This window comes from Galleria mellonella, unplaced genomic scaffold, assembly GCF_026898425.1.
Source record: "Galleria mellonella isolate WM207_F2 unplaced genomic scaffold, CSIRO_AGI_GalMel_v1 utg63, whole genome shotgun sequence".
NCBI lineage: Eukaryota > Metazoa > Arthropoda > Insecta > Lepidoptera > Pyralidae > Galleria > Galleria mellonella.
The window spans coordinates 5,352,250-5,367,364 of NW_026442130.1; the positions used below are offsets into that span (position 1 = coordinate 5,352,250).

The window sequence follows — 15,115 nt, forward strand, 5'->3', positions numbered from 1 at the left end:
CAGTCAGTATAAGATTTGGAGCCAACTTAAAAGCCTGCGTCACTCGACATAAAAATTGTTTGCATGAAATCAATTTATAGAATTTGGAAATTTTACACTAACATTTTATGATACTTATTAATATCGATATTTTGGACAAAGGCATATTATAAAAATATGTAGTTGTATTGCACTACATTCATTTATATTGCGTTGATGTTTCTAGATGGTTGCATAAACAAGTTTTTCGTTTTGCCAGTATAAGCAGTGCTGACACTTTATACAGTGATTGTTTCATCTTATCAACCCTTTATTTATGTCTGTACTTACTACAAAATTATCTATTGTTTTGTTTCATTTGATAGTTTATACTTTTGATAAGTACTTAATAGTTTTATTTTTAAAAAGTACTCTGTAATAAACTTTGGCCCCAAGGACTGTAATCTCTGACGAGACCCTTTTCCAGTGATCAGTGGCATTATCAATTAATAAACAAATACTAATAAAAGTGTACAATGAACTTTGTATTGTCGAATATGTAGTAGCTCGTACATTAAAACATTTCATTTGTTGATTACTTATTTTTTCAAACGCCATAACTGTTTAAAGTTTTGATATCGTATTAGTGTTACTACAGTCAAGAATGGATATATTAGTAAAAGTTAATAACGAATCAAATGGGAGAGATAAGTTAGCACGGTAATAAGAATATAATTACTTATATTTCATAATGTTGTATTTTATATTTTATAAACATTGCTTTGCAATTAAATATTATTATTTTTAAGTTTGGTGCAGTATACAAGTCGGTTAGTATGGCATCAATTGGAAAGAAGGAACGCCAATAAATATTCTATTGATAGAATAAAAAACTTGGAAAGTAATCTTGGAAGTTTCCGAAAAAGTGAGTATTTCACATCTACATAATAATATCTTTTAATCCCAACTATGCTACATATATGACTACCATTATGACTAATATTTTTATTAAATTTTTCAGTTCTAAGACTTGGAAGGTGCATAGATGCTTGTTATGCTGCCTTAAATGTTATGCACACGGAAGATCCATTTTTAAGATTTACATTAACTTCAAGCAAACTGGCACATGCACTTTACTTGTATGCAGATCACATAGTTTGGTTATCAAGGAGTGGATTCTTAAAAACAGATTCAGACAACTGGAATACTACAGCCAACAAATTTTGGCTTTTATCCATAGTTGCAAATCTTGCCAGAGATTTTTATGAAATATTGCATATTTTGGAATCGAATAAGTCTGTATTATTAAAACCATCAGAAATTAGTGGAACAATAAAACATTTCAGTTTAACTGATAGTGCAAAGCATGTGTGCACAATAATGAACTGTCATAAAGATGTATTTATAGATACCTTAAAGAACTCTTGTGATTTGTTCATACCCTTAACTGCTTTAGGTTTTACAAAATTAAGCCCCAGCACTATAGGTGCATTAGGTGCTGTATCATCTGCTGCAGCTCTGTTGACTATTGTTAAGCCAATCACAAAGTTAGTGCCAGCTTGATTAATTAATTGTCTTCCAAATATTGTCATTTTTAGTTTTTCACTATTATGATATGGGATGAAGGATTAATTAAGGTACATTTAAATTATGCTTAAAGTTGTTTAATTACATGCTTGGACTTGTTATATACTTAAAATTGTTAATGAAACTGGATTTAATCTATATACATAAAATAAAAAATATACAACACAATTTATTGTATGTATTATATATTAAAACCAGTTTTTCATAAAGGGGAATGTGGTTTTGTAGTTTATTAAATATTTTCCTAAAAAATTGTGTTATATATATTTATTTAACTCTTTAGTTCACCAAAAATATAAAAATAAATAATGGCATATAAACAATTCAACTGAAATACAGTAGCATGAAGTACAGATTAAAATATAATGGTACGAAAGGCAGTCTTATCGCTAGGGCAATCTCTTATACACAACCTTTGGTTAAAGGAGAACATATAGAAGTGGGTAGGTGGCACAAGAGCGAATTAATAATTTTTACGTATAAAGCACAAACACATCAAAAAGGTACATATTGTTTATTAGACTACTTATTATAACAAATAATATACACTACATACACATATAAATATATACATAGCACACAGTAGGAAATATGACAAATCTAGTTTAAAGAAATAAGATAAAGAACAGAGTAACTACAGTGAAAGAAAATAGGATCTGACTTGTCCTTAAAATGAAGCTAAGGACTGGCTTTCCATATAGAGTGTGGTGACTTCAATAGGCACACAGCCTGAACGGAAAAGGATTTGGTGTAATAGACGGAGGTATGTGAAGGAGTTTTTAGGCGAAGGTTATTCGAGGTTATATATATTGTGTATAAATATTGTAAATATTTTATTTTTCTTTTTGTAATGTGAAATAAATGGATACTGTGGGTAGGATAGAGAAGCATGTTTAAAAAAAGATATTTGACATGAATTTGGATTGCTATAAGGACAGAGGAAGACCCAAAAGACATGGATGGATTTTGTGAAAGATGATATGACCAGAATGGGAGTGTATGTGGAAATCACTGAATAGAGAATAAGGGCAGTGAAACACATATCAAGCCAACCAAAATAATAATCGGGATAAGAATAAGATGGTGTAAGTGAAAACAAATTTCAGATTATTTTATATATTGATATTTAATCTGTAAATTGGTTGTAATCTCATCACTATATGGTGGCTATACAAAATTGCAATTTATTAGAAATTTAATGCATAGTTGGTTCCCAGTATCCTTGAATTTACCTGACTATAAAGCTATAGAAAAAAATTAATTATGGGGTAATTAGGAAATTCTAATTTTATAGGCTTCTAGAGCCATGAAATATCGTTTAAAAAGATGTTTAACTATCAATGTCATATTATGAGTATGTCAGTGTCAGTCAGACAATTGAATTTTTTCTAATTTTTTTTATATTTACAAAAGAAATTATATAGTTAATAGAAATTTGGTATAAATTGGATAAAGAATTATTTAAAATATGGCTCGAAATGTAGTAGAAGCTGCTAAAAAGTTTTTATTGTTAGGCCAATGTGTGCCTACTGTTAAACAAAATGCTGCTAAAATCAGAGTGAAGAGGTTAGAATTGGATGAAAATTTACTAATGGTTTGTACTTAATTTTTTTCATTTTTTATTATATTTCTTAAAATTGTTTAAAACAATTTAAATCTTTGTTACAGTACTTCAGAAAGGATGAATTTTATTACTGTCACGATCCTGATAAAAAATGTAAAACTGGAGACATTGTACTTATACAGGCACTACCACAGAAGCTGACAAAACTCATAACACACGAGGTAAAGGAAGTAGTTTACCCATTAGGTGACGTTACTGATCCAGTTTCTGGTAAAAAAGTGGCAAAAGAGAGGTACAGAGAAGATATTGAAAGAGAAGCAGAGTTATATGGAAAAACTAAATCCACATTTGATTTCACCAAAGCACCTCCAAGAGGTTGGCAAGATGGCAAAAAAGATTTCACTTCTAAACCAACATACACCAAATTTCATGTTTTTGATGAAAATGACCCTTATGCTATATAATTTATTTATATTAGTTGTAGTTTAGTTGGTACATTGTATAAGGTTAATATAAACAGATATATATTTTTTTATCTTTTATTTGCAATGTTGGATGTTAGCAGAGGGGTGCCATGTAGTAAAATGAAATAATATGTAATTTATGTAGTTAAAGAATAAAAGAAGAAATTCGAGCATTTTCATTCTATCTTAAATATTGATTATCATTATCAAAATGGTAGTCTAACCATGTAGGAAGACTTACTTTGTAAGACATCATATAACAATATGAATTTGATTGTGTAACAATTGATATTGTTATGTGATGTCTTACAAAGTCTAAATTTGTGTCTAGATTCATCTGAATCTAAACTCAAATTTGTTTATAAAACAGAATTAGTTTAGGCTTTGCTAGGCTAATTCTGTTTTATAAACCTTATAGCGTAGGCTCAGTACAGCAGTGTTAAAGGCATATCTTTATCTTACTTCGCTCATTTTTGTATTTGTAATTGTTACATATCAATTTTCGAGGCTTGGGATTTCTTAAATGTTTTATTTTTATGTATTAGTTTAAATGCTTAGGAAAGTCTGTGAAATTACTGGATAAGGGATATTTCAGTAATCAGCCAGTAAAAAGGACCCCCTCCTTTTACAAGGGCTAAGGGTGTGAACTGTGTTCCAACTTTGAACCTGTCAACAGGCTTACAATACAAATGATTATTTCTCTGCATTTTTTGGAAATTGGAAGTTACTCTCAGTAAACAATTCTTTACTAGCAATAAAATACAAATGACACCAAAGAGCATTTTATTTTCTCGTAGACATATGTGTTTGTGGTGTCGACGCCATCAGTCCTGTGCCAGGAATTCTCTCTCTAGTGCCGCGCCCATGAGGTTCCAGGAGCTGTCATCATCAGTTTCATCTGGTGGCTCGTCATCCGAGGGAGGAGAGGATCGCCGTGGTCTTTTCCGAGACCGTGGTTCATCTAGAATATATGTAGATTTCGTTTTGATAAAAACAAAAATTACTATCAATATTGACTAATAATCTTACAATTATTAATTACAATTTAGAATTATTATAATTTCGGTCTAAAATGGCGAAGATATAGCGTAACACATCAAGTCAGTTGTTATCTGTCTACTGTTGAACATAGGCCTCTTCCATAGACTCATAAGGAATAAGCCCATAATACATACAAGCAATACATTATATTGGCCCTTATAATGGCAAAGTTAACTCCAAAATTATATACCAATTATTTAATATCCAATGTGGCGATACCAAAAGTGGGGTTTATTCATAACAACTTTATAAGAATTTGGTATAATGGGTAGTGGTAAGGAAATTGATTTTAAGACCTTAAGAGTGCGTAACTTTCCACACATTGGTAGAGATTATGAACGCTTTTACTCTCCAATCGCAATAATGTTTGAAATTAATGAAAGAGATACAAGATTATATTTCATCATATTAAGTTAAAAAGCAACAACAGTAAAGAATAATAATGATTCTTAATTCAATTTACTATAGTGCAAATATAGAAAGAAATAGTTTTTTCACCTGTATCTGAATCACTGGAACCTGCATCTTGCAAATCTTGTAACCTAAAAAAATATTACAAATTAAATGGGTATTGTTTTCATATAGATATTTATAAAATTTATATATAATTGCTTAGTATCTAACCTATCTTGTGAGCTATCTTCTGTTTCGACAGATATAAGTCTGTCTTCTGGAGGATTCTCTTCATCATCTAAGTCATCTCCTATGGGTTTCGATTCATCTGAGGAACTTTCGTCCGACTCATTGAAGATATCTTCTACCTGGAAAAGTAGACAAAATTAATTACTTTCATTTATCACGAGGAAGTAGCCTGATTAAGTATGATTAAGAAAAGAATTTTTTTTATAAATTTTTACAATAATGTTTAATACAATCCTCATTATATTTATATTTAATAGTATGATTAAGCAAAAAATTTTTTTTATAAAATTTTACAATAATATTAATGCAATTTATTTATTTATTTACACTTTATTGCACCAAGTAACAAGAGAAATAACAAATACAGTAAATATTAATGAGAAGTGATACAAAAGGCGGCCTTATCGCTAAGCAATCTCTTCCAGACAACCTTTGGGTAGAAGACATTGAGAAAAAGACAAATAGTAGGTGGCGCACTATTATATAAATATTATCATATACAAACATATATAGATACATACATACATATATACACATACATATATAATATATACACAATTAAATATATACATAACATACTTAACAGCACACATACAACAGAAAAAAAATGACGAAGGAAAACGAAGAGAAAACACAGGAAAATAGTACTAAGTGAGAGGTAGTAAGATTTAACAGATTTCTTCATTATATTTATATTTAATACCTATAGCAACTAATAGGGTAGATGCCGTATATGAATATAGGACTAAACCTTCTTTATTGTGACATGAATGGTTTTTTATAACAATACATTATATGGTATATTAAGTACTGTGGTAAATACATTCTGACGAATCGGCAACAAGCGACCAAGTTACCTGACTATATCTTCATCTATCATCCTTCACTGGTACTTCGTTAGTGTAAATTAATAGCGTTAGTAGGGCTACCATTCTGTTTTCAACCATCTAATATATATAAGGTCATCTAATATACATAAGGTTTTGATTCTTGGATAGACCAATTTTAAGAAACAAATTTTCCTAATAATACAGGGTACTTAGTTTGAGAACTAAGTAATTACTGTGACTTGTATGACGCTTAATATTATTATCTAAATATAAGAAGTACCTCACGGTCCATATCAGCGATGTCATCGCTCGAGAAGGACAGCAGCGGATTCAGGGTGTCCATGAAGCGTCCTGAGGGGGTGCGTTTGCGTAGGGCAGCGGCGGGGGCAGGCGCCGCGGGCGCAGGCGGAGGGCTGCTACAGTGCGCCGGCGGTCGCCGCGAGCTACTCTGTGGACATAGTCAGCTTCAGTTATACCATCAGAATACAATAACAAAAACGCGTAGTTTTTTCTTTCACTAGCAGTAACCCCGTGGGTTTAAATAAATAGCATCTATGAGGTAAGTTAGGATTAAATTTCATTCAAATTCATTAAGTTGTTGAAGCATAATAGTTTTAATTTCAATTCTCAATATGAAGCATAAGACAATATTTTTTTTTTTAATTTACTAAAAGCAAAAAAATAATATCAAATAGTTTGTTAAAAGAATATTAAATAGTTAATATCTATTTGTCTGGGTTTCTTAACACAATTCTTGTGTTGTGTAATAAAAAGTTCTGGCAAAAAATTACTTCCGAAATATCTAACTTCAACTATAAATAGTCGCTACTATAACAAAATAAGTAGAATGGTCACTATACCTGTCCACCTCTTTGTAAAGGGTATAATCTTTCATCAACCCTCTCCCATCGCTCGGCGCACGTCCACAACCATTCTGGCGTCACTACATGCAACTTACTAGCTTTCCCTTCCCCTAAACGTCTACTAGCATTTACTTTTGCTGTTCCTGTAATAATCCAGATTTATAAAGTTATACTATATAAAGACAAAGTTATAAACAACAAGTGGCGTTACAAAAAGGAGGCCTATGCCCAGAAGTGGCTTTAAGTGGACTGAATAGATAGACATACTGACTTAGCTATATAAATATAATTTACATGGTAATGCTGGCTGCAAATGGGCATTACCTGAATTTATAAATTTTGTACACGCACTTCAACTGTATGACTCATGGATGAGGAATACTAGATAATTTTCTCGTCACAAAACTTTCACACATATCGAAAAGCAAAAAGAATGTTGTTTTTTACATGATTTATAGACTGCATAGTAAATGCCACTCACAATGTTGAGGGATTTTGTTTAATTATAAACATTAAAAATTAAAATTTATTTCTTCTTTAGTATTGTGAATGCAGATAATGAAATATGATACTATGACAATTAGTAATGTACATAATATTTACCTGCTCTCACTGCTACTAAATGTGTAGTATGTTCAGTGTAATCTTGTGTAACTTCTGCCCCTAAACTTCTTGCTACCAAATAGGCCCTTGAAGTTTCTAATCTCTGGTGCGTGGGCACTAGGCCACTAAAAACTAAGCTGACACCAGATAGAACTTTGCTTTTTACTTCAGGTATGACCATTTTTAAATCAGGTATTTGCTTGTTTTCTGTTTTGTCATATAAATCATAGAAGTGTCTGAAATATAAAATTTTATTAACATAAAATGTAATGTTGCACTTGCTGCATTTTTTTTTATTTTTTTTTTTTATTAGGCTTCAGTACACTTGGGTGACTATGTCAGCCTCATAGGGAATGTCTAAATAATGCATTTTGGTTATATCATTAACATCATCATTGTTAAATTATAATAAATGGCACATGTTATAAATGTTGACCAGTCTTGTATTAAATAATGTGAATTAAGGTAAGCATACAAAAGTTGTGTTGGCTAACACATTACCTTATAAGTTACAAAATAACACGAGTTATATTTTGCCATACAGGATTTACGTTTATATCAAAATTATGTTTTCTAACTTATTATTAAGCACAATATTGACAAGTTGTGAACTCACTTATGTATTCTTTTAAGAATATCTTCTAAATATATTAAATAGTCATCCGGATCTTCCACTTCTATTTGACCGTCTGAAGTTTCCACCCACCGAGGCTCTGCTCCATCAGCGAGCCTTTCACCTTCTTCATCAGCTCCCTCACTTTTTTCTTCACTGGGTTTGTTTTTGTCTTTACTAAGTATCTTACCATTACCACCATCTATAGCATTTTCATTTGTTTCTTTTTGTTCTTTTATATCTACAACACTGTCTTTTTGTTCTGGTTCAGGGTCTAATGTAGGCATTTGATGTATTACTGGTACTTGTGCACCATTTTTACCACTAATTAATTTTGATTTTTCATCCACTAAAATTTTGATACAATAAATATATATATGTAAATTAATTCATCGTAATTTCGTTTTTTTTTTTAATACATCTTACTTATAGATGTAATAAGTTATGAGATGTAATGTAGTCCTCGTATCTGTCTTTCTTACAAAGCTTTACAAAAGAAAGTCTTCAGAAGGGCCAGTGTTTTTTTTTTGGATTGTATGTGGAGTTCCATTTAATAATATATTATGGAACTCGTATCTCAATCCAAGACAAAGATATGGGGTATTGATTATTTCTGCATGTTCATAAATGTTGAACAGTCATTTCAAATAAACGACACAAAACAGTTCAAATAAATGGCTAATTTACATTATTTACAGTCAAAACTTAGTCTGCTCTTTCATGACTAAATAGATGAATTTTTTATCGGGAGGGATACCAATTTTGAATCTTGAGAAAAGAGTTCTTTCTAAAACATCTCTACCTTTACAAGTAGAGCATTAAAGACGACAGTAAATGGTAATATATATATTAATAAAGGCAATTACAGTACGCTATGTATATATATATATATCTCCTATGAAGTTCTTGTATATTTATGATTGGAATTAGTTACTATGATTATTGAATTATATTAAATTATATTCAGAGCTAAAACAGTGCTATTATCTTTATTTAAACCTAGGGCTCTGAATGATAACAGAACGTAGAACAATATTTACCCAGTGGAGGAGGTGCATTAATGTCACCAGTTGACTGGAAAAATGAGTAAGGCCTGACATGAATAAGGTTGGTGGCATGTCTCCATACATCTTCCCTGTCGTCTATTATGCACACCATGTTGTCTCCACATGGAAACAATGCTCTGAAATGTGTAAAATTAACTTTAATATTCAAATTGTATTTAGTAATAACAATAGTATCGTAATGGGATTTCTACAGTGTTAGTTATAAATATGAAGGTTTGTAATGATGGATAAATAGATTTGAATGGAATTTGGTGTATAGGCAGCTTATGTCCTAACTTAGCATACAGGATACTTTATTAATTAATTCACATGCGCAGAGCTGTAGGTTATCACGAGCATCTTTTAAAAATTAGTTTATTAACTAACCGTATTTTACAATGTCTGTATAAATATGCATACAGAATCAAACAATAATAAAGACCAAATTCAAATTTAATTATCTTGATATGTTTGACAGTGACACTGTTGAACATTTTCTAAGGTTTAGTTGAAAAATAATTTATTTCTTAAAACTTACTTTAAATTAGCAGATTTTGTTCTGGGATCAAAACATTCATCCCTGGATAATATTCTATGTGAAAAATATTTTTTCTCTGGATCTAGTAGATCTGCAATTGCATGAGCATACTGTCTGGCGCCAAATGTACACACATGAAGTTCATAATTTTTGGATGCAGACTCTAGAAATTCTTTAGTACGAGGACGAAATCGTGTGTGACACCAACGACCAGGGCCACCAGGGCAACGCAGAAAGAAATGTAGTACACCCTGAAACATGAATATTTATTTTTAACTAACTGTATTATTTGTCCATATAAATTAGGGTAATATCACTAAATCATGTTAATTTTCGTTAAGTAAATGTTGTTCAACCATTAAGTTTTAAAACTAAATACCTTTATGAAGTTTTATATATCTAATGGAAATGATTACTACTGAAATAAGACAAATACAATATGCAGTATTGCATTTATTGCTCTAGACAACAAAGAACAGATATTACTTCACAACAAAAATAGGTAAAATAATTGTCCTACTTTATTAGGAGCATTATGTATCTTTTTCTACTGTAATGTTGAAAGGATAAATTTCAAATTATAAATGTCAATCTCAGCTTGATAATGTAAACAAGTTATAAATATATATATATATATATATATAGTTATATATTGCATTTAAAATATTTGTATTTTATCCCACTGTCTTAAGACATACTTTTATAAGTATGCCTGAGGATATTTGAAAACATTTTTTAATGAAGATAGTGAAATAAGATACTACAAGTATTTTAAATAATATCATAAAATATAATGAAGCTACATTAAGAAGTCATAACATAAACAGTGAATTAAAATTATATAGCATTGGAAACTAAACCTTCAAATTGGGAGGTATGTTATCATTGGTAGTATGCACGAGCGTCTGATCCAAATCAACAAGCAGCACCAGTTTCCTATCCTTCAAAAGACGCTCTGCATCTTCACGACCTAATTTTTGTGCCAGTTCCTCTGATACCTGAAAATTATAAGTAATACACAATTGTTAAGTGTACGTAATTGGTTAAGCAGTCCAGATGCTAAACAAATGCACAGGTAACAAACAAATTTTCATATTTATAATATTACTAAGAATTATTGTCACATGTATGTATTATCTCAAAATCAAACAAATTTGTGTTTTTGTAACTAGTTAGGTACTCAATTGCAGATTTTTAGCAGACAACAATTTGAAATTTTGAAGTGATAGTAAAATGTGAAATAAAGTTGTTGAACAGAATATTTAAAATTCTTTATAATACAATTGATAAGGAGAGCAGTAACAATGAATTAATAATTGATAGTTATTGAGATAATAAAATAGACAAGTACAATAATAGTAGAAATTTAATACTATAGTAAGGATAATCATTATATACAGAATACTATGAGCTATATTCAGTCATACAAAGTTATTAATAATATAGTAGATACGTACTTTAAGTTCAGGTACAGAGTGAACCATGGGCACGATGGCTACTTCTCGTTTGGAACCCACGTCCGTGCGTAAGTCGGCACCGCATTCCGCACACATTTCTTTCATAACTGTTGGATGACGACATTCTTCCAGTTCCGCTACGGGAAGTCTGAAAACAATAACATTGTAATTGTTATTATGTAAAGTAGGTTTACTTTATATTTGTTGATTGTTTATAATGTAACGCGGGAAAATATCGATTTTGATTTTGCCGCGCAAATTATGTAATGATTGGCAACGACAAGTCACATTGCAGTCATTACAAAGGAAAAATTATTTTAATGTTTAGAGTTTAATAACATAATTTTATGTAAATATACGGATTAATTAACAAATTTAAGTATAATATCACTAACCCAGGTTCTGCTATGTCTCCCTCCTTCACCTTGATCGATGAAATAGTACCAGCGCGCAATGCTTTGAATTTCTTTACTTCATTGATATTGCCCGAAGAATCATTGTATAAAAATAAGATTTGACCTTGTGATACAAATGAACCTTGTTTTATTTTCCACTTCACTACTTTTACAGGCTTTTCAGATGGAACAAAAATAGGCATAGTTTTGTCGGCCATTTTGAACGGATATTGCGCTTAATTAAAGAAAATTTTGACGTCTTATTGGCCGATTGAAGATAATTTTGGCGGTTTGATAAAATTGACCAATAGAATTAGAGAGTAATAAAAAAAACATGCCTGAAGAAAACAATTTGTCCGGAAATGCGTCATAGAGAGATTTAACGTCACCGTAGTATGTTTGGATACATTATAGGATCTATTCAAAAAAGTTATTCCCCAAATTTGTATTTAATATTAAAACTAATTTGATATTTAATGAACCAAGGATTAACTGAAAATAGTTATGAATATTTCTATATTTTAAATTTCATTTAGAATAGTCTATAGAATAATAATTTCGTTGTAATAAAAAAATTTATAGAATTATTGATGTAGGTCGTAAGCGGGATGCGTAAGAATATGGACTTGTTAGACGGCTGTCTGATGACGTAGAATGTGAATACGAAGGTGCAGTAAAATATGTGCTTGATTCAAACTTATTAACTATTTTGAATTTGAAATCAAATGTTCAATATCTTTGGTTTTGATTGCATGATTGATTGAATGACTGCATAAACTGACATCCTTGACATGACAGTGAGCAAGTAGCAACAAAACAATTTTGTTCGTAGCAATAACGATACTACTTATAAAAGCCTTGATTTCATATTATTTTTATTTTATTTTCTTTTGTATAAAATTTAATGTGAATTAATTTTAAATATGACTGAAGAAAATATCACAGTGAGCGATAATTCTGATACAGACGAAGGCGGATCTCAAGAACTCCGTGGTCATCTGAGTAAATGGACAAATTACATTCACGGTTGGCAGGACAGATTTATTGTTTTGAAGGATTCTACATTGTCTTATTATAAAAGCGAGTTGGAAAGTAATCTTGGATGCCGAGGTGCCTTATGTCTGAAAAAAGCTAAAGTTAAGGTATGTGGTACATACGAAGAAATGCAAAAAATGTCCCTGTACTTAATGACTAATAGTTTCCTTTATATTATAATACCGTAGATGTACCGTAGAAGTCACTAGGCTTGTAATAATATTAGTAGCGTTAGACCAATTATAATCTCAATTGACCTTGAGTAGTTTTGATCTGTATACTTATTTAATTACATTTACATAAAAAATAATTATTTCAGCCACATGAATTTGATGACTGTAGATTTGATGTCTCTGTAAATGATTGTGTTTGGTATCTGAGAGCTACCAGTCCAGAGGAGAAGCAACAATGGATAGATGTTTTGGAGTCATTCAAAGTGAGTATCCTGTGTTACAGTTATAAATAAATAATTGTATGATAAGAAAACCAAAGTACAGACCACAAATTGTTTTTTATGTTCATAACTGTGATTAAATGAGTCATCTCTTTTTTATTATGTATTCAGTTTCAGTTGGATGCAAGGCCAATGTTTGTTGATAAATACTGTTTCATTGGAATATTTTTTACATTAAAGTTTTTTAAATAAATCAAGAAAGGCCTTGTTATAAGTTTGCTAATTTTGAATTTACTGTCTAATTTTATTTTTTATTTTAATTAACTGTTATTGTGTTATGTGTGTGTTATCTATTATGACAGTTGATATTTATTTTATAAGTCTTCAATGTGTTAGAACATTATATTTAAAGTCTATAACATAACTCACAAGAGATTTTCAGAATAGTATATAATAGTTTTATATTTACCTTCACAACTAGTTCTTATGATGTAGGCAAAGAAAATTAAATGTATACTATTAATTTGTAAATCTAATTTTTGCCTATTGCTAAATGACATACTTGGTCTTGAGAAATATAATATTGATGGTGCATATTGAGTAGTTAAAAATATTAATGGATGTTAATTATGTGTAGAATCTTAGATATATTAATTTATGAAGTTAATTATACATAATCTATCTATCTATATGTATTCTTTGCTATACACAATTTTTGACATACTTAATCATTGGAGTATTTAAAATATATTCAAGGCTCCTTAAAAAAGGTAAATTCAGACATTTCTTTGCGAAACTGCTCACATACTGGGGTAGATATCAGACAATTTTCAGGTGGGCATGTCCTACCTAGTCTCTCCTTCTCAATGCTCTTATGTCTTTAATGGGATCATGTACTGTCCACTAGCACATATTGAGAAGAATTAGTATTGTATGTTTTTAGTTTTTAAATAACTTGTTAGGAATAGCATAGTGAGATAATTTAATTTTGTCATTATTATATTTATTAATTATTATTATTTTTTAAAATTTTCTGTAATATATTTATATCCCATAGTGACTCCTTATCAAAATTATGTACTATTTATTAGCAGTATATAAAAATTGAGTAATAAAGGTAATCTTATCTTATAAGGTATGTGAAAGGATTATGTATTTTATTGTGTAGTTTGTTCATGTTGTAAATTATCTTATTGGTATTTCAAAATGTCATTATTAATATTTTGTGAATTTGTAAAAAATTAAAATTTGAAAATTGTATAGTTCTAAATGCTGTACAGATGAGAGCTTTGAGAAGTATGTGTGGTATTACTTTAAAAGATAGAGTAAGAAACAGTGTGATTAGAGAGAAGTGTGGACTGAAAGACGATGTAGTGACAAAAATCGAAAAAGGAATGTTGCGTTGGTTTGGTCATTTGGAGAGGATGGATGAAAGAAGAATTACGAAAGAGATTTATCGAGCAAGAATGAATGGAGATGTCGGTAGGGGCCGCCCTAGACGGACGTATGTCGACCAAATAGGCGACGTGCTGAAGAAGGGCCAAATTAAAAGTACCCGTAACCGACGAGCGTGTATGACAAGATTGATGAATGTGGAAGAAGCGAAAGAGGTTTGTTTGAATCGAAGCATTTGGCGTTCCATTGTTTCTGCCTACCCTAATGGGAGACAGGCGTGACAGATATGTATGTATGTATAGTTCTACTTGTCATGATATAGTAAATAAATGAATCAGTTTATTTAATTAAAATTAAATAACAATGCATCTCTATACATTTTTATAAGGCAATGTCTTCTGTTTATGGTCAATGTCATGTCAATGGTCATTTTTTTAGCCCAGTTATTGGTATTTTAGAATAAATCTATGTATGAACTGATAATTGCATTGCAATTTTTTTTCCCTACAGGTGGAATCAGGGTATGGCACAAATTCAGATAGTAGTTCTAATGGAGGTGGTCTTCGGAGACATGGCTCGGTTACATCGTTACAGTCCACTGGATCTCATGGTTATTATAATTTTTTTCTAAACCCACATTTTGTTTACATGAGTTATATAGTAAAAGGTATCCTGTATGTTAATATGAGA

General features: G+C 30.4%; 4 protein-coding genes across 4 annotated transcripts in view; 3 read left to right on the forward strand and 1 right to left on the reverse strand.

The window, feature by feature from the left end:
- Positions 1 to 3: 3 nt before the first annotated feature.
- LOC113521623 (peroxisomal membrane protein 11B) lies at positions 4 to 1,804 on the forward strand. The gene is made up of 3 exons (XM_026907208.3): positions 4 to 678; positions 768 to 883; positions 980 to 1,804. Exons 1-3 carry the CDS (start codon positions 623 to 625, stop codon positions 1,519 to 1,521), a joined length of 714 nt encoding a protein of 237 aa, XP_026763009.1. The 5' UTR covers positions 4 to 622; the 3' UTR covers positions 1,522 to 1,804.
- A 1,091-nt stretch (positions 1,805 to 2,895) lies between these two features.
- LOC113521905 (28S ribosomal protein S17, mitochondrial) lies at positions 2,896 to 3,637 on the forward strand. Its single transcript, XM_026907567.3, has 2 exons — positions 2,896 to 3,139; positions 3,214 to 3,637. The coding sequence occupies exons 1-2, from the start codon at positions 3,014 to 3,016 to the stop codon at positions 3,571 to 3,573; spliced, it is 486 nt and encodes a 161-aa protein (XP_026763368.1). The 5' UTR covers positions 2,896 to 3,013; the 3' UTR covers positions 3,574 to 3,637.
- A 702-nt stretch (positions 3,638 to 4,339) lies between these two features.
- LOC113521616 (RNA polymerase II subunit A C-terminal domain phosphatase) lies at positions 4,340 to 11,894 on the reverse strand. The gene is made up of 12 exons (XM_026907200.3): positions 11,602 to 11,894; positions 11,207 to 11,354; positions 10,610 to 10,747; positions 9,750 to 10,000; positions 9,206 to 9,348; positions 8,169 to 8,514; positions 7,553 to 7,788; positions 6,947 to 7,092; positions 6,367 to 6,534; positions 5,239 to 5,375; positions 5,113 to 5,156; positions 4,340 to 4,534 (listed from the first exon to the last, which is right to left on the reverse strand). The coding sequence occupies exons 1-12, from the start codon at positions 11,817 to 11,819 to the stop codon at positions 4,398 to 4,400; spliced, it is 2,112 nt and encodes a 703-aa protein (XP_026763001.1). The 5' UTR covers positions 11,820 to 11,894; the 3' UTR covers positions 4,340 to 4,397.
- Positions 11,895 to 12,406: 512 nt separating this feature from the next.
- LOC113521979 (ceramide transfer protein) overlaps positions 12,407 to 15,115 on the forward strand; it is a 43,224-nt gene continuing 40,515 nt past the window's right edge. The window contains exons 1-3 of the mRNA XM_026907680.3: positions 12,407 to 12,743; positions 12,956 to 13,072; positions 14,936 to 15,035. Coding sequence (XP_026763481.1) covers positions 12,525 to 12,743; positions 12,956 to 13,072; positions 14,936 to 15,035 — 436 coding nt within the window. The 5' untranslated portion in view covers positions 12,407 to 12,524. The remainder of the gene's footprint in view (positions 12,744 to 12,955; positions 13,073 to 14,935; positions 15,036 to 15,115) is intronic.